We start from the raw sequence: 27,458 nt of genomic DNA, 5'->3' as shown, positions 1-27,458 counted from the left end.
GTGTGTGTGTGTGTGTGTGTGTGTGTGTGTGTGTGTGTGTGTGTGTGTGTGTGTGTGTGTGTGTGTGTGTGTGTGTGTGTTGTGGCCTTGTAAGATATGGCAGTGTAAGATGCAACTGTGAGGTGTGGTAGAATGAGGTCTGGTAGGTGGAGGCGTGACAGCGTGATGAAGTCAGTATGAAGTGTGGTCTTGTTGTGTGTGGCAGTGACAAATGTGACTCTGAGGTGGTAGCATGAGTGTGTGTGTGTGTGTGTGTGTGTGTGTGTGTGTGTGTGTGTGTGTGTGTGTGTGTCTTCTACAAGGTAATTTTATTTTGTTCGGGAAGGACGTCTGGTTGTGCAGAAGTTAAGAGAAGATAATGAGTTTGAGTGACTGCTTTTAATTCTTAAGTAATCTGGAAGGTTACAATAATGAATAAATGGAGGGTGGCCTATTATCGCTGAATATTACGATGACAGTCAGCTTCTGTAATGGTAAGATATGAAAATGGGAATATGTTGGACTTCATTTCTGAGTTCATATCAAGCCTTGTAGCCTTATACCTATGAAATTAAAAGCAGTTGGATGTAAGAAAGTTAGTCGTGGACCCATATACTTCATCGTCATCGTCATCATCCATACTGTATACCTATTTCTTGATCTCCTTTGCTTCTGAAGTAATCGCCAACTTCAAGTCCACATCCCTCCAACTATGTGTCCAGTGTTAGTAGATGGGTGCTTCACGCTACTCCCCCCCCCCCCTTTCACATCTTCATAACAAATTACTTCTTCCTTCCCTTCCTCTTTACTTCCCTTCTTCGTGCTCTTCTTTCCCATGCTCCTCCATCTCCTTCCCGTCTCTCCCTTCTGCTTCCTCTCTTTCTTTTTCATCCTGCCCTCTTCATGTTTCACTTCATCTATCTCTATCTTTAGACAGACGCCATAATCCCGTAAGGGGTGGCCGTTTGTCTCTGAATTAGTTGTTTTACGGAGAGGGATACTAACCATCCGCCAACCCACTTGCTGACACAAAGGGAACCAGTATGCGTTTGTTATGTGGTTACTACCCAGCGTTGTAAATGGTTTTCTGGCTTACAGGAAACCATTTGGCTTGTCACTCAATGTAAAGCCACCTGAAATGGAAAGAATAGTAAAAATTGACAGGAAAGATGGGACAAATAGGAAGAGCGAAGGGCAAACACAGAAAAAGAATGATAATGGTGAAGGAAGAAGTGGGTAGCACTACATAAAGTAAGTGGACGATGGTCGTCAACAACTGCCTCATTCATACATTTTTTTTTTCTTTCCTCCTTTACTTTATACCTCTTATTCATTTTCCTCTTACTATCCCCTCTCTTCCTTCTTCCACGTATATATATCACTTTACTTATAAAAGGCACCACGACAATACTAACAGTGTTTTATAAATACTATTAGCTGTGTCGTTATTGACGAAATAAAACTATTATTATTATTATTATTATTATTATTATTATTATTATTATTATTATTATTATTATTTGCATGTTCTTTTGTCTTTCTTCTCTTCTTCTCTCCGGTCTTCCCTCCACTCTCCTTTCTTTCAGCATTGTTTTTGCCTCTTTTTCCTCCTCTTTCTTTTCCTCCCTCTCCCCTTCTTTCTTTCACTCCTTCCTCCCCCTTGTCCCTTTCTTCCCTCACTCCACCATGTGGACCTTCCTATCCATACTCCTCTCATCCACTCACTTCCCTCTTTCATTATTTCCTTCTATTTTACTCTCCTTCCTCCGCTTCTCATCCCATCCATCCCTTCTCTCCTTCATCCTTCCCTTTTCACCCCAGCCCACCCTTTTACCATTCTTTCCTGTCTGCCTGTCTGTCTGTTTGTCTGTCTGTCTGTCTACCTGTATGTATGTATGTACGTCATTTTGTTTGTCTCTCACTGAATTTATTATTGCACTAGTTTTACTTTATTTTTCATCCACTACGCATATACAGCATACTCTTTTCATATTCCCACGTAATGACATTGTGCACAATAAATAATACGTTTTTATTTTAATCAGCTCCACCAACAGAGCTTCATGCCATGTTTTCAGTCTAAATGACAGTAATATATATTTTTTTCTGGTCAGTTGCGTTATTTTTCTCTCACGCTCTTTCAATATCTTTAATTCTATCTTTTATTTTTACCCACAACCCTTCCCCTCCCTTCTCTTTCTCTCTCTTCTCTCCCCCCTCTCCCTCGTGGATTATTTTTTATCTTCTCTTCTTTCCCTTTCGTTTTTCTTCTTTCCCCTATCTTCATCTCTCCTTTCCTCTCACTTCCCCTCTGTCCCATCATTATTTTCTCTCTTCCTTTCCACCCCATCCTCCTTTCCCTCTCTTCCCTTTCCTCTCTCCCTCTTTCTCCCTCCTCCTCTTCCTTTCTCTCCCCCCTTCTCTCACTCTCTCTCCTCTTTCTCTCACTCTCTCTCCCTCCCTCCCTTCTTGTTTGCATGTGCTCTATAAATACATCTCCTCTACTGAATCACCTCGCCTTTTTTCCTCATTGATTTTCTCCAGTCCTTCTTCTTGGCTTTGTTCTATTTTTGTCCATTCCAAAATTTACTGAGATGGAAGTGAAGAGGGAGTGAGGGGAGAGGGGTGACGAGGAGTGGAATGTAAGAGAGGGATGAGGAGAGAGAGGAAGAGGTATGAGGGGAAGACAGGGATTAGTAGCGAGTAGAGGAAGGGGAATGAGGACCAGGGAAAAAAACGAGGAGAGGGGAGGGAAGGGGAAGAAGGGAGCGAAAAGAGAGAGGAAGAGAGAGGAGGAAGCTGAGGGAGGGGAGAGAGGAAGGGAGATGAGGGGAATGAGGAAGGGGAAAGGGGAAGAGAGGGAAGCGAAAGAGGAAGAAGGATGAGGACAGAAAGGAAGAATACAAAGGAATACAAAGGAAAGCAAACAGCAACAGAGCTTATGGTCCTTTCAAGGCTGCTTGTTACAGAGTAGACTATGACTACGAGATCTAAATCTACATGCTGAAGGATAAGGATAGTAAACCAAGAAGGCTTCCCCCCGCCTCCAAACGCTCCAGATAAAACTGGCAGGAAAAAAGTGAGAAGGACCTGCATGGAGCATGGAAAGTTCTTTGGAAAGACTGAAAAGGAAAAGTTACATTGTATAATACTTTATCTATAAGCTACCTGAAAGAGAAATTAATAAAGTGAAATAAATAATCAAATAAATAAATAAATAAATAAGGCATGACATTATGTACGGGTGCACTGAGATAACGGGGCGTCTGTAGACACAATGTGGAAAATGCAGAGTGTGGATGTTCAGGGGTGGTGTAGCAGTCTTGCCTGGCGCTTTAAAGGAAGGCAGCAGTTAATCAGGCCGTAGCTCAGTTCACTTCATTGTGACAAGGAACTTTCCCATGTGGAAGAAATACACAAGTTACCTCCTGAAGCAGTGATCCCTGATACATTAAAAAAATCACGATGATGGTCACTTAACTAACAGGGACCCTCAGTGATCCACAGCCCATCACAGGTCGAAAGTAAGAGTAGTGATCATTAACTCAGGGTTATCTGTGCAGATCCTTCTCTGTGGTTATACTACTTTGTTTGCATGTAATAAATTGATACACATATTATGACTCGACGAGACGCTAGGTACGGGTACGTTAAGTTTAAGGAGTGTCTTGTAGACAGGAGGGGAACAAACTCACGCATAGCTGGTAAAAGTATGTTATTCGGACAGAACAGTCAGCTGAAGATTCTCGTGCAAGAACTTGTCTATTTTGTTTTAAAATGTCTTAACTGAGATGCTGTTCACGGTATCTGAGGGTAATCTGTTCCAGATATATACGATTCTGTTCAAGAAGAAGTATTTTGCTTCATGGGATTGGAAACGCTTTCCTATAATTTTGCAACCATTTCTCCTGGTTTGGTTCGACCGGTCTAGTTCAAAATGTTTATTCATGTCCAAGTTGTCACATCTCTTCATGATTTTGAAAACTTCAGTAAGGCCACATCTTAACCAGCGTATCGTTATGCTAAATTGTTGAAGTTCTTCAATGTGTTCCTCATATGGTTTGTTTCTCAATCGTGGTATCATTTTTGTGATTCTTCGCTGTATTTTCTTTGTTATTTCTACGTCCTTTCTGTGGTACGGAGACCAGAACTGCATACAATTCTCGAGATAGGGGTGCTCCAGCGAGTTGCACAGGGCAAGTAGGTCTTTTTCCGATTTAAACTCTAAAGTCCTTCCAATAAATCCCACCAACTTGTTTGCAATTTTAACCACCTCGGTGCATTGCTTACTCGGTTTTAGGTCGTTTGATATTATCACACCAAGATCCTTTTCATTGTCTGTACGTGATAACTGGATATTGTTCATTTTGCAATTCGCATGGACGCTGTTATTTCCAATATGAAGTACTTTGCATTTTTCTGTGTTGAATTTCATTTGCCATTTTTCTGTCCAGCTTGCCAAAGTATTAATGTCATTTTGTAACTACTGCCAATGAAACGTTGTAGTTACTTTATTGGTTATTTCAGTATAGTCTAGAAATATGGATATTTTACATTTTAAACCCTCATCTATATCGTTTATGTAGATAATAAAAAAAAGTATCGGTCCAAGTACTGAGTCCTGAGGAATGCCATTCATCACATTACGCCATTTGGACTCCTTTCCGCTTATCACAACCCGTTGTTTTCTGTCTGAAAGCCAGTCTTGTAACCATTTCTCCATATTTCCTTCTGTTCCATGGGCTTCTATTTTGCTTACGAGATGCATGTGAGGGACGGTGTCAAATGCTTTATTAAAGTCGAGGCAAATTATAATATCTCCTGCTCTTGAGTTGTCATATGATTTGTAAATATCATGGAAGAAGTCCAATGAATTAGTTGAGCATTAACATCGATGTTTGAATCCATGCTGCGAGTCTTTAATTATATTTAATTATATTAATTTCTATATAATTAACAATTTTATCTCTTTTGAATCTTTCCATTAATCTGCACACTACTGATAAGCTGATAACAGGAATTAGTAAAGAGAGGAGAGAGAGGAAGGGGGATGAGGGGGAGGAAATGAAAGGAAAAGAGAAAGGGAGGGATAAGGAAGTGGAAGAGAGAAATGAAGAGAGAGATGAAGAGAGGGAGAGGGTGGAGGAGGGAGGAACAGAGGGAGGGGAAAAACGAAGAAGGATGAGGAAAGAGAGGAAGAGGTATGAGAAGGATCAAGGAACAGCAAAAGAAAGGGATTAGTAGAGGGGAGAAAGAGTGGAGAGGGATGAGGAGGAGGAAAAGAGACGGGGGAAGGGAAAAGGTGGATAAAAAAAAAAAAATACGAGGAGGAGAGGGGAGAGGATATAGGCGAGGGAGGGGAAAACGGAAGAGGGGAATGAGAAGAGAAGAAGAGGGGGGTGAGGGAGAGAAGAAGGGTGAGGGAGGAGAAAGGGGAAGAGAGGAATGAGGAGAGACAGGAGGAGTTATTTATTAGGAGGAAAGGGAAGGGGAATAAGAGGGGGGAGGGAAGAAACCAGAGGGATGAGACGAAAGAGGAAACGGTATAGGCTAAGTAGGAGAAGGAGAAAGAAGGGAGAAGAGAGGGGGCGGAAAGTACAAAGAGGGATGAGGAGGGAGGAGGCAGAGAAAGAGGCACGAGGAGGTGGGGATTTATCGTCTATTCTTGTTATAATATGACGTTTTTACACAGTTCAGGAGAGATTTTTTTTTTTACTAACCCCGTTGCTGCAATACACCTCCCCAAAGTGAAATATACTAATCTTTTATTGGCAACTGGTTTATAATAAAAATAATGTAGGTCAATGGAATAAAGGTACTGAATTATGCTATATGATGCAGGATGACTGGATGAACATGTATACTTGAAGGAAAACCCAAAAGTCAGAGACGAAAATTAGGATAGACTAACCTCTTCACTGCTATGTATTCTTAGGTAAGGCGTTCACCAACCCCATTCACAACTATACGTCCTTCTTAAGTTATGTAAAATTGTCTCTTGGTGGTCTTATTAACTCATACACGGTCGGGACAACTCTAGTATTCTCTTCTTGGCGTCCCCGTATGTTCTACTAAGCTTAGAGTGAGTTATAGGAACCTGAGAGTGTTATCCGGGTAGCATTAACTGCTCATGGTAGAAAAACTTAAGTATCCTCTTCCAGTTAACATCAGGTGATTTTATTCAACTGAGAGTGAGTCATAGGAGCCAAAGACGACGCGAAAAAGACGTACTCGGAATGAAGGGTTAAATGTAGGGGAAAAAGGAGGCGAAAAGCAGAGAGAAAGGAGGAGAAGAGACAGAGAGAGAGAATCAGATGCGAGAGACACTAATTAGGAGAGGAATATTCTCCGTGGCGAGCGCTGACCGGAGTTCCAAAATCAGAGAGAAAATTGTATTGCATTGTTGATTCTAATTGAGGGCACAGGCAACTGAGCGAGGCCCCGCTATTCACATTCACTCACACCATCATCATCATCATCATCATCATCATACTCATTCTCATCGTTGTCCTTATCGCCAATGTCATCTTCATCACCAACATCAGCATGAAAATCAGCGTCAAAATAAACATCATCATCATTAACATTACCTTCAACATTAGCATCATCATCGACATCTACACAACATCGGCAACGTTTTAGTCATCAGCATCATCGTCATCGCCAACATTATTGACATCTTTATCGACATCAACTTCACCATCAACATATTATTATCCGTATCATGCTGCAGAATCTACAGGACACACTAGGTAACACATGGGGATGATGATGATGATGATGATGATGATTATTATTGTTATTATCATCGCCATTATTATTTTCTATACAAGATAGTCCAAAATAACGCACAGATCGAAACCCCGGTAGCGGTATGTTGTGTGTTAGGGAACGGCACAGCCTGCTGGTGTGGACGTGGGTGTGACAGTGTGTGTAGGAAATGAACTAATAATGCAGGACAGACAGTGATAACGTTGACTGAGCCGCCCCGGGAAACACACGAGAATCACCTGACTGAGAGGAAGAGGAGCATTAGAGATGGACGACCCTATGTATTCGTTGTATGTACTTTCCACTTTATTTCGGCCTGAACACCAATATTTTGCATTAAATATTGAGCTGTAGCAAGAAGTTTGTACCAGAGTATGGTGCTAGTCACGAAGAAGTGCGATGGAAAGAATATGAAACCATAGTGTTGTATGTACCACTGAACTACGGTATACAATGAATGCTGGAAAAGGACAAAAATCTAGTCCAATTAAGGTGGTCAGACTATGTATCTATCTATCTACCTGTCTATCTATCTATCTATATATATATATATCTATCTACAGCCACACGCATGAGTCCCTTCAGAGGTGGCCACAGACAAATCTCCCTGTTCCCTACCATATGTCTAAAATCCCTCCAGCTTATATCCCCCTCTCTCATATAACTCACCACACCATCCCTCCATCACATCCTCTGTTACCAATATATAATGAACGATATACCAGAGTAACCCCTAAACTGTCCTTCATAACTCAACCAAATATAACATCAGAGACTTATGGATGTACACTTCACGCAATAAACTACTGGCCTGGTTAATGACGTTACCTGACTAAACTCACCTACACGAAGACGTAAGATAATGTTTACCCTATTTCCTTCTAAATTCCCAGTAAAACAATGGGAAAAAAAATATATATATACAGTTTTTAATAGTTTTGGATCAGACTCACTATATATTAGAATGTATGACTGCCTTTTACTTTAATTCATTGATAGAAATAAGAAAGATAAGATTTACCCTGTTTCCTGTTAACGTCGCTTACTGGAAGGAAAGATTTTTTTCACTCTCTTCCTAATGATACTTCCCTCCAGTATATATTTGGTTCATTTTACTTCCTACTTAAGCAACCCTACACACAGGGATATATGAATGTCTGTAGCAGGTAAGAGGATTGGTTGGCCTTAGGGAACGGAAGATCAGGTATTCTCCTAGATTTTTTTTTTTTTTTAAATAACAGAACGGAGGAAGGAAAAACAAATGGGGAAACAAAAATAATCCATACACCAGATTACTGGTGTCCTCTATTCATAAAATATCTGTAACAGTTAGACTTGAACAGTTGTGGGTTGAAATTTGGAGGAAAACAACTCCGGGGAAGCGAGTTCCAGGGAGATGCAGTTAGGGGAATGAAAGAATTCTGATAGGCAGAAGTTCTGCAATATGGTTGAGTGACATTCCAGTCATGAGCGCTACCAGATGCCCGTGTAGCACGAGGGAAGGCATGGAGAGGTGGCACCATGGACGCAACTTCGTCTGAGCATTTGCCAAAAAAATATCTGTAAAATAATGCAAGGGAGGCAACATTCCTTCTTACTTGCAGGGGAGGTAGTTTATATGTAATGGGAGGGTTGTTAATGATTCTAACAGCTTTATTCTGAATTTTGTCTAGTTGTCTTAATGCAACCTCTCCACAACCATTCCACAAGGGTGAGCAATATTCAAGCTGAGAGCGCACATGACTCTTATAAATTATAGCTAACTGCTCATCGGCGAAGAAGTTACGGACTCTGTACAATAATCCAAGTTTCTTTGAGGCGGTTTTAGCAAGTGATATGACATGAGAGGTCCAGCTGAGGGCACTGTTAAGTGAGACACCAAGAATTTCAATACTTTTGGAGATGGGAATATTAGTAGCACTGAAGGTAATGTACGAATCTGGCAATATCTGTCTATTAGTAAACTGTATATATTTAGTTTTACTAGCATTAAAAGAGACAAGGTTGTTTTGTCCCAATTCACTGATTGTATCTAGATCTTGATTTATGGAGATGACTGTACGAGTTGAGAGGTAGAGATATTAGACGTTGTAAATGGATGTCTGAGTGTGAATGAACTATGTAGTGTTGAGTCATCTGCATATGAGTGAACGGGATTGTGAGTGACAGATAAGTGATCATAAATATGAACCAGAAATAGGGTTGGCGCCAGAACTGATCCCTGCGGCACGCCGGCGTTAATTGAGTGGAAATTCGAATATACATCATCTACTTTTACTCTTATTTTCCTGTCACTAAGATAAGAAGAAATCAAAGGAACAAAAGACGTTAGTCCATAGCAAGGGAGTTTGGACATCAGGGAACGGTGCCATACTCTGTCGAAAGCTTTAGAGATATCAGAGCTACTGCATGAGTTTCTCCAAAAAGATCAATTGATTGATGGATGGTATGAGTTTAGAGATTGAGTATGTCAATGGTGGATCTTTCGTGGCGAAAACCGTATTGTCTATCACTAATTAAGTTGTTGGATTCAAGATGTTTAACAATATGCTTATTAATTAAAGTTTCAAATACCTTACCAAGAGAAGATGTGACAGCTATTGGTCTGTAATTGGAGGGGTCAGACGAACTTCCTTTCTTCGGAACTGGGTGGATATTGGCTTCTTTCCATGAATTTGGGAATATAGAAGTACGTATGCATAGTCTGAATAATTTGGCTAGGACAGAGACAAAAAATAATCCCATTCTTATGGAACACACATTCCCGACGAAAAAGAATAAAAGACAGTGTTCCCGACAGCGCACAAGGCTCTGTACAACCTCTGCCTTAGATATTTATTTTACTTACTCCACCTTAGTCTTCTCGTGTATGTTATTGATGACTTTATATGGACATAAATTCCATAAGGAACATAAGAATAATATTAACAGGGCATATGAAGAAATATACCGATTTAGAGTGGTTAGGGAGTTACACTGATCTTCTTGCCTTCTATGGACGCAGTATTGCATTATTTTACACACGGTACCACAAGAAGGCTTTGATCAGTAGACAATTGTTCTAGTAGATGAGAAGTTGAAAACTGTCTCGATTAATCCTTGTAAATGGTAGAATCCCCTAACCTGAAAAAGGGGACCAGAATATAATCTAAAATAAATACCCAACTGCGTTCATAGCACTGAAAGAATTAACTCCTTCACGGATTTTGTTTTTCCTGTTAATTTTGGCTATAGTATATCCAGGCGATTATACTAAACTGAGAGAAACTTCAAGAGGAGCGTTTAGATATATCCTTCACTGACTCCTCCAACATGAGATACTTCAACGTGAGACACACTTCCAAAGTTAAGTAGAATAGTCCCGAGGAAAGTTCACCGTTATACACTAGCTCACCACTTCAAAACAGCAAATGTGAGACAAGTGGTAGCGAAGCAATAACCAACATTCATCTATCGGGTAACTGTGTGAGAAGGATGAGGATGGAAGAGAGAGGAAAAAGGGACTATCAGCTCCCCCAGCCTTCCTCCTCCCTTATCCTTTCCCCTGTCACACAGTGATGCCAGGCATTTGCGTGTCTGGTTGCTGCTTCACTAGTGGTTGTCTCACGCATAATAGTCCGAACTGGCGGGCAGGTGTATAAGGCAGAACTTTCCTCGAGTGTACGATCATAAGCAAAAGTTCCCAGACGGTTCCCTGCTGGTCACGACGATGGAAGGTGTTATGTGAAGTATTTTAATGTGATAGCAATATGAAGTGCCCAACAGAGTATTAAAAGGAAGGTTACCATCTGACGTCCAGGGGGTGGATGAGAAACATGGAAGACAGGATACAACGTCGGTAGGAAGCAATCGGAGAATGTAAAAAAGACGCTTCCTTACTCCCCAGTCCAACTCACCGACAACATGAAGAGTGAAGGCCCTGGATATCTTCGGCTCTGTTGACACCTGACACTCGTAGGTACCTGAGTCTGACACCTTGGCTTGGGCGAGGCGTAGAGTCCAGTCATCAGAGCCCTCAGAGTGTAGTGCAGAGAAGCGTTGGTCTGTCGTGTACGTGAAGAGCCCTGCCGTCAACACCTGCACGTCTTGGTGACGCATCCATGTTACCTATAATTAAGACAAAATAACAATACTCTTTTTTACCCTAACATGGTCTAATTTTGCCATTTCTCCATCCTGAATACTGAGTTGTGATAATAGATGAACACTTGAACATGATGCTGGCCAAGAAGAAGCTCTACGGCAAGGATGTGGGATTGTAGCACTTTCATTGTTTGTCACGGAGCTGTATGAAAGAAGCTACAAAAGGACGAAAATCTGGGTCCAGTTAGGTGAAAGTAGTATAGACAATATCCAATCATCAATCCATCTTCTGGCCTTATACTGACCAATTAGGAACGTGGGAGTACAGAGCTAGGCTAATCAGTCCAGACATTAAAGGTGAAAGAGGCCAGTCACTCGTCCCTCTGTGGTATTAACTAAGCAAACAACAACAAACAACCCTTGGATGCAAACCCTTATAGCCCATATCTGGTTAGAGTTTTTATTACACACTAACTATGATGCATCCATACGTAGACAATATAAATAGTATATCATTTGGACGGAGGTACAGTAGGTTTCCCTTTAGCAGGCTTGATCGTCTCCTGTTAACGAGAACAAGAGTAAACTGAAGGACCAAACGTTAAAGTGATACTCTATCCTCCCCCCCAAAAAAAGGTTAAAATCTTCTTAGACAGTAATATTACTGTAGTTGAATTACATACCACGGACGGATTTCCAGCCGTATGACACATTTACATAACTTTATAATGCATTAAAAGAATTCGTGTAACTTGTGACCAAGAGACGCAGTGGTTCTCTTAATTTCCTTGTTCGTATTTTGTAAGTATTGCTTCTATCTGACTGAATAAACTGCTATATATACGACTTTTCATTTTTGTTTTTTTATTGCTGCAGTTGACCCCTGGAATGAGGAAGTCCTACAGTGTCCTCATTTACGTCTTAGATATCAATAGTTGCCTGCAATTTTGTCCTTAGCCATGCATAGATTGTTTTAATTATTCACTTTTTTTTACTGATCATTATTGTCATTAGTGTTCATAAAAGCAACGTTATGCTAATTTGTACTTCAAAAACTGATCCCCTCTTTTCATATATATTTCTGTGTTGGTATGTTATTTTCCTCATGTTTGTTTCAACCGATTTAATTAAAACTTTCACAGCATACAACACACACACAGCTCAGCCTGGTGGAAAAAAATCATGGTAGTTGGTGTTCAAACAGCTACGGGAATGTAAGTTTAATGAGGCAAAAGTTTCATGGCTAATTTTTCAAGCAATGATAGTCTGCTATTTTTCATGATAATTGCATGCTCGAAGCGGCAGTGTGATCACAGCACAACACTAATGTATTTAATGATATTTTTATTATACTTGGACTGACCAGAGTTTTGTGATTTATATCAAGTATTTGGGGGATTTACTGAGCTTAATGAAATTTGAAAAGGTTTATATTTGGGAGAGGCGGTGGCTGAATCGGAAGAGAGGCGGCCTGCAGTCCGAATGGACCCAGCATCGAATCCCGGCTTGGGCAGGGAACAGTTTAAGGATTTGAATTTCCTGAAAGCAGACTTTCCTGATCTACCAGATGACCCGCCGACATGTCGTAGAAATACCCCCGCTAATACCAATACACCAGTCCTGTATGAGACAGCCCTAGCATGTATTCAATATGGACGGTGGGTGTTAGCGCCGAAGTGGTGACATGTGGAGGTGTAGGAGCACTACTGGGCCTTGGGATAGGTCACTGCCACCGAGATGTAGGCCCTGAAGTCTTTGCCCAGAGTAGGACAAGTAAAAAAAAAAAAAAAAAAAAAAAACAGCTTTGAATGAAATGTAAATAATAATAATAATAATAATAACAATAATAATAATGATAACAATAACAGTAATAATAATAGCAATAATAGACCCATGATCAAAAAACCAAACTTGAAAGAATTCTAGTCATTGGTGTTTGGTATCGCAGCTATTATATAACCATTGCATAATTTGGTACCAAAGACAAATAAAGGCATAACAGAGTCTTACAAAAAAAAAAAAAAAAAAAAAACTTACATTTTAAAAGGCAAGTTCCATTCATATCTGTTCAAGGACAAAAAAACAAAATCTTAAAGGCAACTTAAGTGAGCAAAATCATGGCATTTCCCAAAGTTTGCTTCTAACAGATAAATACGGGAAATGTATCCACTTGTATTTACAATTCATATGAAAAGAATGGCAGTGAAATAGCGTTGGACAGTGCGACATGGAGGCGATTTGTTTGTGGCCACTCCGTAAGCCTTACGGAATTGAGGAGTCTGGCAATAGATAATAGACAGATGAAAAGAATAGAAAAATAAGCAGGTTGACGGCACGTTCGAATCAAACTGGTCTCGTATCGCTACTGCAACTGGAATTTGTACGTGTTTTTTGAGATCTTTGTATTATCGTCTCGTGGTTCTGTAGTTGTCTTTTAATTATTTCCAGCTCGACTTTATATACTGTTTTGTACTATAAAATAATAAAGCACCTATAACGAAAAACAAAATCTTAAAATGCGTCACATGAATACTTATATAATTGCTTTGCTTTCATGTGATGGAACTGAGCAACTCCCACAACTTGAAAACTTAGTCATTGGTGTATGGAATTCGGTGAGCTATAGTTATGAAGAAGTGACGACACTCCTTAACTGCCAGTCAAAATTGCCTTCCAGTCTGACAACACTTGGCCATCAACTAAGCTGAAAGGGGGTAGGGATTACTAGTCCGTTATGAGTAAATGCACTGTAGCAATTTTCAGGTTAATCAGTTCAGAGGTTTGGGCTTGAGGTAATGATATCAAGCGTCGATTAGAAGAACAATCTACACGTAGAAGGAAGGGAATAAACAAAGCATTTCCTTGTAGGGAAATGTAGGACGAGGGCTAGAATTAACTAGATCATAGGCCAGATGAAATTTCCCTGATCAGACTATTGAAATATTAACCCCAAAACTGAAGTATCTTCCTAACTACTCGCACTAGAGAACTGAAAACAAAACCAGATGATTTCTGTAGTAAACATGTCATTGCCAATATATCTGAAAAGGCATTTAAGAACGTCCTCCACGCTATCCCCACCTCCCTGCTGTTACGGTTGGTGTTGATCTGTGACCTTTAAGTTGATTCCAATTGAGCACTGATTCTTACCATGCAGTTTGAACTGGGCGACTGAAGCACTAACAAGACGATTTCAGCAAGATAATATTGAGTTGATGAATAAAGACCAATTTAATAGTAACCAGATGACTGAAAACAGATCAGTGTTAGACTAACCAATCATTTACAGAGGCCAGCCGATTTTGGTATTAACCTGATGATTACGTAAACCAGATGCTTTATTTATTTATTTTTCTACTTACCACACGATTCCCAAGGTGTTTGACGAGGCAGTGAAGAAAAGCAGTTCTGCCAGCAGCTGCCACCACCCTGTTGCTGCTGCTGTTGTCGAATTGTGGCCTCAGGAGGGGTTGGTCCCACTTTGGCGCCGGTCTGGAGGGGGGTGCTCGCTCCAGACGGTTATTGCCGCGAGTGCTCTGTGGGGTTGGAGGGAGAAAGTATAAATAAAGGATCTGAAACCTATTAAATCCGGTGACGCATTTTGTTTGTTTACTTTGTTTTAGCACGTGGAAGGTGAAAGAGAGGGACGCCTTCAGGCAGTGGCACCAATTAAAGTGGGTGGTGAAGGTACTCGATTACTCAAACGTCCCTCACCTTCTGTATCTCCCAAAGGAGTATAATGGACTACTGAAAAAGGACAACTTCAGCCTGCAGTTGACCAGGGTCACGTCCACATGGGCCTGGAGCTCAACGACAACAGCTCCAGATTCGTATATTCCATTCGTATATATTTCTGCGTGAGAGATTATGAGTATTCTCTTTCAAACAGAATATAGTCTTTTAGAAGTAACTCTAATAAAGTAAACGAGACGAAATATAATGCAAGGCAAAAAATTATTCTTGACTATATGATAATCAAATCTCCACACTAGTAAATTGCTCTGATTATATATTTTTTTTATTTATTTTTTTTTCACTTCGGTATACCCACTAATTTGACTATGAAGTATTTCGTAGCTGTGCTAATGAAAACCAAAACTGAAACACCCGCTCTCACGCACGCATCAACACGTTCACCATGGCAGCGTCTTAATTTCATGGTTTTTATCTTAGACAGTACAATACAGATCAGGAGAGACTACTTGAAAAGAGGGGATTAGAATATAGCATTCCTTAACATTTTCTACTTTCACGGTTCTCTTTTAAGCTTAAAAATTTTGTCTGATAGCATTAAGTGTATATGTAAGGGATGTACTCAACCTCTCGGGGATATGCTCAAGAAATTGTTTGAATATACTCCCTCTCTCTCTGTTGTTGTTGTTGTTCGATTTCCTCCCCTGTTAGAGAGGGCCGGGCCTTCATTTGGCCCAGTCAGTGAATGGGGCTGAGTTGTAACAGTTCGCCATCTTGATGGCTATGGGTGTTTCTCTCTCTCTCTCTCTCTCTCTCTCTCTCTCTCTCGCCCATATTTATTAAAACTGAACACTCGGAGGTGAAAATGAACCCCTAATTCTTCACTACCATTCTTGGAACACCTTGTGACTTTTAAATGTGCTCAACCTGTATCCCACTTTAGAGTGTAGCCAGGAACTATACAGAAATTTCAGATCTATCGTCACATGCTTATAATAAATAGTTTAAAAAAATGTGAGCTTGTATAAATCAACTTGTTCTTATTTCATACTCTAAAAGCAGCTGTGCCTTTCTTTGTGTGTGTGTGTGTGTGTGTGTGAGGCAACTTGCAACTCATCATACCAGCGGAGCTTGATGGGCAGACAGGTAGAGTCACGGGGTGGGATAGTGGGTGGATGAATGGGTGAGATGGTACAGATTCGGTGAGCAGGATGGGTGTGAATGGTGAATGGAGGGGGAGTGGGTAAATAGGCACGATGGAGTGAATGGGTACGTGATTGGGATGGGGTTACTCAGGGTGTAGGCAGGCAGAGTGCAGGGACTGGGTGTGTGGATGGACAAGCAGGGTGCCTGGAAGAGATGGGTGCGCAGGGTGGGTGGGGCGACAGAGTAGATGTAGTGGGCAGAGTGGGTGGGGTGGATGGGCGACCGGGATAGGCAGAGCAGAGTGGGTGGGTGGTTGAGTTAGTGGGGTGGGTATGTGGGCTTGGGTGGGTGGGTGGAAGGGATTTATGGGTTGGTAGGTGTCAAAGGACAAGACAGAAAGATGGCCTTGCTACACGAGGTGAGCGGCTATGTATGTGGGTTTGTGACTGGGTGGAAAGCTGGGTGGACAGGGGAAATTAGGCTTAATGTGGAACAGGTCCATGATGTAAATAGGCCCATAGGTGGAAAAGGTACGTGTGGCAAAACATGTTCATGAGGGTATTTGTCCTTTGGAGAAATTAACCCAAGTGGAAACACAGTCCAGCAGGTAACAAAGGGCCATAGCAGAAAGAGGTCCATGGAAGAAAAAATCAGTATTAGTCATTAGCGTTTCCACTTGGGGAGAAAATAGGCCCATGGGGAAGAATAAGTTAATGGTGAAAATAAGTTTATGGAAGAAGATTGGTCAGTGGCCAGAAAACGTGTCCATGGGGACAAAAATAGGTCGACTGTATGGAAAAAGTAGGTCACTGGAAGGATAGAAGTTCCAAAGAAAGAAAGATTTGTCCAGAGGAAAAAGGTCAATGGAGGAAATCTGTCCAACGCGGAAAATAGATTCAGATGAAGAGGAAAAAGATCCATGGGAGAATGCACGTTCATGGACGAAGGAAACTGATCCACGCATGAAAATTGGATCATGAGAAAAATATGACCAAGGGGGAAAGTAAAGTCATGGAAAAAGGGGGTCAAGGGGGAAAATAACTCCATGAAGGAAAATGGATCCCTGAGATGAGATCAGGTCCATGGGAAAAACAGATGCGGGTGGAGGGGGGAGGGACTGACCCATAGAGGATGTTGCTGGAGACGGGCTCATGTTCTTATTACCACCACCAAGAAGGATATACTTTTGCCGGCTTTGGTTTGTTTGTCTGTTTTTCTGTTAGTCTGTTAGCATGATTACTCAAAAAGTTATGAACGGATTTTGCTGAACTTTTTTTTGAGGGGTAGGGTATGGCCCAAGGAACAATCCATGATATTTTGGTGGTGATTCGGATCATCATCGGGATCCAGGAATTTTTTTAAAGGTTCTTTAGCATTGCGGGATTGTGGCACTTTCAAAATTTTTGCTTCCAACTCGATAAATAATGCCTACAATGCTTGCACGTCTGCCTTGGCGAGGTTTGTAATCTGGGATTCCTCTTGCTCTGATAATGTGACCCTGTGTACTTAAATAATCTCTGTGGTAAATCTCCAGTGACCAAAACTGACTACAATATCTGGCAGCAGATCAGTGTCATTAATGTCCGATGCTGTAGATTCATCAGACTACTATCCAAAGATCCATGAAAGGAAAATAAAGCAAAGAAATAGGACAGGACTTCTGTTATCGAGAGTACTTACCTGATTTCCACTGATACCGACGCCTCCACTGCTGCCGCTCACTGCCCTCGGCACTGTGGGGAGAAAAGAAAGAAAAATAAGAACACTGACTGCTGAACAAAATGGTGTGGAAAGAAGGCACAAATAGCTGACTTATATTATCGTTGCTCATCCCTACCAGGTACATAAGATCGACGTGTGCTTACTTTCTCCTAGTTCTTTTGCCCTGTTCTGATAGGAGAAAACGTTGATTAAACAGTCCCCCCCCCCCATACTGACCTACACACAAAGCTCATCTTCTTGGTGTGCATTACAACTCCACTACCCCCTCACCACACACACACACACACACACACACACACACACACACACACACACACACACACACACACACACACACACACACACTTTTTCTACCTCCACGTACTGAACTCTTAGAAACCAGCAGGCTACACGTTCCTGCTGCGACACCATCCCTCACACAATTCTACTCGTATCTTCACAGGGGGTACTCATCCTACCTTGCTTTACTGCCCGCTAATTTACTAATGTTCCAGCATCACAGTCAAAGGGCTATATAGAGTTGCCTTTTCCTCGACCACTTAGTCTTTCTGTTTTAGTTCGTTCCTTTATCATTGTTATGCAGTTATTCTCTTCAACTTCTTTTCTCCTTCACTGTTATTCATTTTTCTCAAGCCACTACTCTCTGCACAATCTATTTACATCTGTTTTGTCACATTTTCTCTCTATATGTAAGTTGCTTAGTCCTTTAGTTTGCTTTCCCTCCAAACTGCCTCTGTTCATTCTTCCATTCCTTTCACATTCTCTCTCTCTCCCTCTCTCTCTCTCTCTCTCTCTCTCTCTCTCTCTCTCTCTCTGACGTATAGCTTGGGGCATACGTTCTAACAAGCCCTTCTACCTTCCAGCAACGTGTTTGTAATATGAGTAAACTCACAATACATACAGTATACACTGTTTCTTCTTCATCGTTTCCGCCTTACCTGGAGGGATAAAGGAGATTGCGTAATTTATCTTTAATTCCTAGAGGCGTAAAATGTTTATCTATCTATCTATATACCTAGGCTGCTTCCCCCAAGAAAAGAATTTTGGTCCAAGTCGAGCTAAATTTCCCCCACGCATCTCTACCTGGAGTGGTAATGGAAAATGTGATATGAACTATTTTTTTTTTTTTTTATCTGATGGCTATAGGAAATCCACAACAAAAGCATTAATGAATACTCTCTGGTTTGTATTTTAGTCGGTTAAGGAAACTTCCTAACACCTCTTCCTTAGCTGTTTATTTATGGATATGGCTGGCTAATATCCTTTTGTACGTTATTTATGGGGGGTATGGCGACATTAGAACACTAGTACACCGCTTCCCATCCGATCAGTGAAGTTAAGCAACGTTGGGTCTGGTTAGTGCTTGGATGGGTGACCGCCTGGGAACACCAGATGCTGTTGACATCCCTACGTGTCAAGTGGGGTTGGTGGAGGATCAGTGCCCCTCCCTGTAAAACAATTAACTCTAAGCCCTTGACCACCCCGTTTGGGATACATGGCGTCTGGCAATGAATGAAAAAAAAATGAAAGGAACACAGAGGAGGACGGCAAGGTGTGATGAGGGTTCGTACCCCCATCGGGGAAGGAGGCTCCCTAGCACTTCTTCCTTAGCGTTTTATTTTTGGATACGGCTACTTAATATCAATTTTTATGTATTTTTATGGTCAGTATGGACAGCAAGGTGTAATAAGCAAAATAAATCTCTTAGGAAGAGGTGTGGGGGAGAATACGGGCCATTTGTGATTAAAAAGTCTCCAGGAGTCACTTGGGTATGCAAATCGATCACATACGGCACATGCTCTTTATCCCAGCGAGCATTGAAACAGTCAGGTCTGCTAGAAAATAATAAATTGGTGCGGAATGAATGATTGCCTAAGAGAATGCATCTGAGAAACGTGGAGGGGGATGGGGAAGGGGGAAACCAAAGAGATGAAAGAGTGGTGTGGAGAGGTACAATTGACAGCATATGAAGTGGGACAGCATCAGCATGTAGCAGAGGTCTAGCATTTAGTACACTTGACAGCCTTGCCATAATAACATATTTATTGGTGGCACTGACATGAAAGAACGGACGTGTCAAATTTTAAGTGAAATGGCCAAGTAACTGTGATGCCTATAGGTGTGAAATTGTAGCTAGACCTCAGCTTCACACACACTATCCCAAGTTTATCTGTGGCTAACTGTACATGAGTGAGGATGTGATTAGGAGAGAGGGCAGCTTGACGGCGGAGGACAGAATGACATGGAGGCGATTCGTTTGTGTCCACCCCTTCCGGGATTAAGGTGTCTGACTACAGACTGCGATATTTTTTTAAACCTAACTTGTATTGGATCGGAATCCAAGGAGTGTATAGGAATTATCGACCGTGACTGTACGTTTGCATCTTTCTCCCGATTAGAATTCAGTTTGCAACACACACACACACACACACACACACACACACAAGTAAGTTAGTGTCATCAAAAACACCATCATTACCGTTATTTTTTTTTTTTTGCCCTTACAACAAGATAAAGCAAATAGCATCATAGCAACTGTGACCATCTAGTTAAATTAAATCTCAGATACTATCAAGCAATTACGATAGTTCTTTACCTTTCCCTGACCCAGACTTTCGTTTGTCTGGTGCTTATAGCATACACCAGAAGACAGTGCTACGGCAATACATCCTTTCCATAGCACTTTTTCTTGACTAGCATCATATCCTAGTGATAATCTATTGTTACAAATCAACATTCGTGACGGAGAGAAAGTAATTTTAGGCCAACTTTGAGTAAAATAGAGTATATATTAATTTTGCAAGGTGATTTTTGGCCAAGTTAGAGCAAAAATAGTATATTTTAATCATGCAAACAATACATGGGGTGAGACTGAGCCTTCCCATCCACTTTATTGTTATGATGGCCCGAGTGTCACTCTCTCCCTGGCCACAAAGGCATCGTAAACTTAATGCCAATATTTCGCCCACACTTCCTCCAGACTCTTCCCCCTCCTTACTTTTCTTCTTCTCCTTCCCCCCTCCCTCCCTCCCTCACACACACTCTTCCCTCTTGCCCTTCACACTTTCTCTCTTCCCCCCTCACACTTTCCACTCATTCTCGTCCAATCTTACCCTTCCTTGCTGCATTCCTACGCTCTTTACCTGTTCCTCCTTCCTTCCTTGCTTCCCTCTCCCAGTCTCCAACCAGATCTTCCCTCACATCCTTTGCTTCGTTCCTTCCGTTCCTCATTCCACCCTTCACTTGTTTCCCCTTCCTTCCTTGCTTCATTCTCCCAATCTCCAACCAGATCTTCCTTCACTCCCTCTTCTTCTTCCTTTGCTTTGTTCCTTCCATTCTTCCTTCCCTTATCGCCCTTCCTTTCCTCCTTCACATTTTTTCCCATTCATTTCCTCCTACCTTTTCTCTTTTTATTTTGTTCTCGTCATCTTTCGTTCCATCCTCCATCTCTGCTTGATCTTTCTTCCCTCCCTCCTGACTTCCTTCTGTTTTTTCTGCCTTGCGTCTTTCATTAATTGTCATACAGACATTCATTCATTTAGTCTTTCCTTCTTACTTTCCTTCCTTCCTTCTTTCTCTTCTCTTCTTCCCTCCCATACCTTGATATTTCCCTACATCAAGCTTTCATTTTCATTCCCTCCTTCCTTCTTTTCTTTCTTCCTTTCTCTTTTTTTCCACTCCCTTATATCGTTCCTTTTCTTCTTATTTCTTTTCTGGATAATTGAAGACTTTCCTTCCTTCCGTCCTTCCTCCTTCCTTTTCCCTCCTTTCCTCCCTTCCTTCTATTCATCCCTCCCTTCTATCCTTCCCTCGTTCATTCCTTCCCTACCTTCCCTCTATCCTTCTGTCCCTCCTTCTGTCCTTCCAACTTTTCTTCCTTCCTTCCCTCTTCCTTCTCTTTATCCCATGCCCTCCCTCCTTTCTCACTTTACAGTTCTTCCTTCAGTTCTTTCAACCACTCGTCTCTCTTTTCCGTTCATGTCCTTCTTTTTTACATCCTTCCCTTCCTGTCTTTCATTTTCCTTCACATTTGATAACCTTCTTCCTTTCTTCTGTCCTTCTCCCCCTGCTTTTCCTCCAATCCTTGTCTTACTCACTGCTTCCTTCCTTCTTTACCTTCAGATTCTCCCTTCCCTCTTTCTGTCCCCTCAACACTTCTTTGCTTCCCTTCCATCCTTCTCTCTCAAATCCTTCTTTCTTCCTTCCTTCTTCCATTCTTTTGTTTTTCCTTCTTTCCTTCCTTCCTTCCTTCCTTCCTTCCTTACTTCCACACATGCTTGCTTGCCAGCTAGTGTTCCTACCTTACGTCTTGCAATCCTACTTTCCTTCTTCATTCCTTATTTCCCTTCTTCCTTTTTTCTTTCTTTCCTTCCTTTCTCCTTCCCTCCTTTCCTCTCTGCCAGACTCTCAGCCAAGGATCTCACACATTATTGCCTCTCATTTCCTCTTTTCGTCTTGCTGTCTCCATTTCGTTTTGTTCTTTTTGTTGTTTGTGCCTCTTTATACCCATGCCTCTGCTCGCTTGTTTTTCCTTAGACTCTCTCTCTCTCTCTCTCTCTCTCTCCTTGTGCCTGTTTCCTTGTATTGTTCTATATTTTCCTCTCCTTTTCTCCTTTCTGCCTGCACTCTCCCACATTTCTCCTCTCTCTCTCTCTCTCTCTCTCTCTCTCTCTCTCTCTCTCTCACACACACACACACACACACACACACACACACACACACACACACACACACACACACACACACACACACACACACATATTCCCCAGGCTGACTTTTCATTTTCTCTCTTATGTTTCTGCCTTTCATCATCCCTGTTTTCTCATGCCGGTTGAACTCTCAGATAAAGTTTGTTTCCCCTTAGACCTTGTTCACTCATTCGAGTCAATAGGGACCTGGATTTACATTCGATTGTTGTGCGACGTATTTTGGGGGGAAACCTGAAACTTAAGATAATTTCTCTCTTAAGTACTCTCGCACAGTGGGTAGGAATGGATAAGTTTTTTCATTTTTTTTTTCGTCTTCGTCACCATCATGATCATCACTGTCGTCATCATCAATCATCATCGTCGTTGTCACTATCGTCATCATTTTCATTACCATTATCATTATTATCGTCTTTGTTGTCATCGTTATCATCATCATCATCATCATCATCATCAATCATCATCGTCGTTGTCACTATCGTCATCATTTTCATTACCATTATCATTATTATCGTCTTTGTTGTCATCGTTATCATCATCATCATCATCATCATCAATCATCATCGTCGTTGTCACTATCGTCATCATTTTCATTACCATTATTATTATTATCGTCTTCGTTGTTATCGTTATCATCATCATCATCGTCATCATCATCATCATCTTCTTCTCCCTCATTCATGACAGCAAAACTTCTGTTCCTATGATATTATGTCCTATTCTTATTCTCTTCATCTCACCCTCACCACGTCACCTCCCCCTTCCCCCACCTGTCTCTCTCTCTCATCATCATCATCATGCTGCCCTTTATCTCATTCCTTAGCAATGAATGCATATATTAACTGATAGACCACCGCTAGTCTTCTTGAGCATAGTATATTCCCCCATTGTGTGCACTATGTTCACCATTGTGTGTGTGTGTGTGTGTGTGTGTGTGTGTGTGTGTGTGTGTGTGTGTGTGTGTGTGTGTGTGTGTGTGTGTGTGTGTGTGTGTGTGTGTGTGTGTGTGTGTGTGTGTGTGTGTGTGTGTGTGTGTGCCCCTTATATTTATATGTGTAAGCAAATGTCTTCCGGAATAAGTCTTTCAAAGATTAGGCTGTATCAGTTAGGCTCGAATTCTGAAATATTATCAAGTGTAGGGTAGGTATTGAAGTCATTATGGGTGAATTATGAGGCAGACCATTTTCGTCATAATATCATCAGTAAGTATATCACAATTGCGGCTGACTATTAGATCCATACTGATATGCAGCGACATTTATTACCTGAAACTATGGAAAATACAACCTTCTGAATTTTGGCACCTTGGAATACCGTGTAGGCCTATTTACAGAGAGATCGGTCCAATATGCTTGCCTGTCTTACGTGTTATCCGGAAGGGCCACTCTGCTGGTATAAGGCGCAGATAATATTTTGCATGCTCTACGAAATCACCTCTGAACCATGCTGTCAGTGTGCGTAAAAAGAAGACAGTAGAAGTACTGACAGCGTTATGGAAACAAACTGACACAGGGTAGATATTGGAAAAGCTACATGAGCCATCCCTAGAACATACTCGTACAAGAAGTCGGGTGTGTACTATATGGACTACGCTGTACTGTACATATGATAAAGAAAAATGCAGTGTTTGTAGTATTATATTGTATTTTATTATTAGCATAATTTGTTCTTTTAAACTACACTATATTGCACCTGTAAAAGATCTTCCAGATCAGGGGCTTTCAAAATAGGGTTCGTAAATACTCAACGTCACACAAGAGGGTTCCCAGGGGGTACTCTGAGGGTTGTTGAATAATCTGTGTAAAATATACTAATTCTTACAATATCGTTCTTGAAATAGTAATGAAAACTGAGAACCTAGTTTCCATAAATCATGCATATCATTCACATTCACATGCAATAATAGTTGTCTTGATTATTCTGTGCTTCTTCTGACACAGTGTTGTAATTAAACGTTCATTATTATTTACTTGAAAAAGTGAGTCCCATTTCAGTAATTTTACAACAGGTACTGTGTTGCCATTATATACTGGATTAGAGTTAATGGAGCGCTGTTATATCATTCATTGCCTCAGTCGTGGGAGTACGTGTCGATGATATCTCAGAGGGTACGTGGTTGGTAAGAAAAAGTCCGGGAACTTCTTTTCTAGGTATTTCAGTCTCACAAGGTATTGTTTCCACCTGCACTACTGCACGACTGAATGATCTACGATCTAGGGGGGCCATGACCCTGGGGAAGGGGTGGTCATAGTGATTTTCCGAGAAGGTCTGGAGTCACAAAATGTAGATTTTCGCCATCAATTTCCTAAAGAAGCATATCAAGGAATCCTGTTTCCGTTCTCATGCATGGCATACCAAATGTCCATGATGAATCCAGGAATTATGAAGAGATTTATTTGCCAAGGACACATTCGAAAGAGGAGTTTGACAAAGTTTTGGACGAGAACAGAAAGCTACCTTCTTATCTTGAAAGTGAGTGTTTGGATGTTTCTGGCATTGAAATCTTCTGTTTCAACAACTCAGAGAATGTTATGTTCTTAATCATCAAACCGGAACAGCATAATTAGTTCCAAGCGAAAGATGATCACTTTTGTGCTCTAGTTATGACTCAACCGCTGATATCCAACTTAGTGGTAAAAATCTAATTACAGCTGTACCGCTGTGTTTTCAGAAAACCTTTAAAGTGTTTACGTGCGTGAGCCTCGTCTCTACTTCTAATTACCCGAGATGTTATAATTTTATTATCCAACATACTCATTCGAGCGACGTTGCTATCTTGCTTCTTCATACGAACATATGGAGAGGGCTACGGGTGTTACGGTATTTTGCCTAGGGTTCACAAAGAACAAATTTGGAACCACTGGTACCCTTGTCATATTCTTAATTTTCTGGGATTTTTTCTTTTTAAGTAATGCAAATATTATGTTTAATATTAACCCACTCCAGTCCGGTGACGTGTTTTTTGTTTATTCTTGCTACCTCCAGACAATTTTCTGAAGATTAGGCGAGACTTCATGCTAGAGAAGTTAGACTGAGATTCACTTATCTCCTTCTCTACAAGTCATCCCCCCTGAAGCAGAAAAAATAATCATCATCTGGTGGTAGCGAGACAAAAACAAAAGATAGGTCGTTGGACCGAACAGATTACAGCCAAATCTTGACAGGACTGAAAGGTGTGTGTAGTCTGTTTATGCCTGTCTTTTCTACTGTCCACTTTTCTCTTCCCCCTCCTATCGTTCTTCTTCCTCCTCCCTCCACACTATTCTCTTCCCTCTTCTACTATTTCTCTTCCTCCTCCTCCTCCTCCCTCCTTACTTATTCCAATCTCCGTATTGTCTCCTTCCTCCTCTCTCAACCCCCTCCATCCTTCATCCCATAATCCCTTCCTGTCCTACTTTTCACTCTCCATCATTTTTCTCAAATCCTCCTTCAATCTTCCCTCCTTTCTTCCCTCCCTTGCCTTCCGTCTTTATCAGCCACACTTCCTGCTTTATCCCTCCTTTATCTCATCTCTTTCTCCTCTCTTCTTTCTCCCTTTCCTCACACTCCTTCTCGCCCTCTGTCTCTCTCCTTCCCGTCCATCCCTCGCTTCCCATCTTCACAATCCACTCTCCCTCCTTCAATCAACCTGTGTCTCATCCCTTCTTTTCTTTCTATCTTCTCACACTTTTCCTCCATCTCTGTTCATAACCTATTTAGTCTTCTCCCTCATTTCTTCCACCTTCATCGTCGTCGTCTTCTCCTTGCTTCTTTCTTCCTCCTGTTTTTTAATCCCCTTCCTCCTGTTTTTTACTCCCCTTCCTCCTCCTCTTCCTCCTCCTCTTACTCCTTCTCTTCCTCCTCCTCTTCCTCCTCCTCCTCTTACTCCTCCTCCTCCTCCTCCTCCTTCTCTTCTTCTTCTTCTTCTACCTCTCTTATTAACAAAATCAGGTTAAATTTATATATTTCTATTTATCAGGCCCTGCTATTGGCAGGGGCCAGCCTACTGTTACCTTGGTCTCCGAGTTACTTAAAACACTGTATCCCAACCAAGACTTGGTACAAACAGAACTCCCAAAATGGCTCTAGCAATCTTTTCTGTGTCTAACAATATTCTAGGCGATGACACCTGGTCATGCCTCTGTTTTTGGTACTTTTCGGAACCTGCGTAGTCCCCTTCAGGCCCTACTTAAGAGTCATGTGCCAGTCAGTCCGGTGACTGTCAGCCAGACCACCCCTTTATAAATAATGCTATGTGAATAATCGTTGTTTGTGTGTATGTCTGTCCACATTTGACCCCCTCCAATTTCGACGTGCTATTCATCAAAAGATACTGATCGATGAGCTGACAAAGAAGGTGTAAATTATAACTCCGTGCTGTCAGTTGTGCGCGAGCAATGCCCACTTTTGTGCCAGATTTTTCGCTAGACACTGGGAACCCTATACAGGTCATATTGCTGGGTGGAATGAGCTGCAGTTTCGCATGGGCATGCCCGGTATATCAGAGTAGGTCTAAGTCAAGTTTGGTGTCAGTGCGTGTCTCGCATGGCAGCATGGCAGGTAGTATTGTTTAACCCATCCCTTTTTTTAACGTTAGTCTTCGAGCACGCCATGCACGTTAATTGAAAATTCCATAAAGAGATCAATGCATGAACAAAGCTGCCACTTGTTTTGGCAACTCTGTATTCCTCAATGAAAAATTTTTATCCATCCTGCTTCACCTTCTTTATCTTATTGTGCCAACATACATGATTTAAGAGTTGATTTCGAGGGTACTGCCCTCAGCAGGAACAAGCACTTAGCTGCCTGCATGTTGTTGTACTGTAGGACTAGATATCTTATGTGAATCGTGTTCAGAAACTTCAGCAGTATAATAAATATGATGTATATTGCATACATTTCACTTGAAGATACAATTACCAACTAGTAATAGAGTAGCAACAACTGCGAATAAATTCTGAGCTTCCTGACGTCTGGCATCAGTAGAACACTGCCGTTGGCAGGAGCCATGACTGACTACTCTCACGTGTCTTTATGAACTGAGGGATGAGTGTACAGTAAGTGACCCCTCCCCCTCCTCCAATCTTTATCCTAATAGCACCTATTATTAATTGACATGCTTTAGTCAAGCCCTTTAGAGGGTCAGGCAAATATAGCAAATGCTTTCCTAGTTCTATTCCTCATTCATCATATTAAGACCCGGGTTCCTGACACTCACTCACAGGTGTACAGAACTAGCTGTTGAGCGCAGTAACAAAATTATTAAAGTTATTCCAACAATGACAGGATTAATGGTGGCAGTCTTATTACTGTTAGGCTCCAGTTTTCACTCTAAGTTGAATAAAAGTGTCATGTACCAGCTAGAACAAAATAAGAGAA

The 27,458-nt window shown here is 41.4% G+C and overlaps 1 protein-coding gene across 1 annotated transcript in view; it reads right to left on the bottom strand.

Annotated features, from left to right (window-relative positions):
• LOC145391717 (zwei Ig domain protein zig-8-like) overlaps nt 1–27,458 on the bottom strand; it is an 89,972-nt gene that overhangs the window by 21,157 nt on the left and 41,357 nt on the right. Inside the window, exons 2-4 of the mRNA XM_080266257.1 lie at nt 17,353–17,405; nt 14,196–14,369; nt 10,647–10,857 (exon numbers count right to left, since the gene is read on the bottom strand). Of these exons, the coding sequence (XP_080122383.1) occupies nt 10,647–10,857; nt 14,196–14,369; nt 17,353–17,405 (438 nt within the window). The remainder of the gene's footprint in view (nt 1–10,646; nt 10,858–14,195; nt 14,370–17,352; nt 17,406–27,458) is intronic.

This window comes from Coenobita brevimanus, chromosome 2, assembly GCF_032717465.1.
Source record: "Coenobita brevimanus isolate Jiangsu-jjx chromosome 2, ASM3271746v2, whole genome shotgun sequence".
NCBI classification, from domain to species: domain Eukaryota; kingdom Metazoa; phylum Arthropoda; class Malacostraca; order Decapoda; family Coenobitidae; genus Coenobita; species Coenobita brevimanus.
This window is presented reverse-complemented; position numbering and strand designations above follow the sequence as displayed.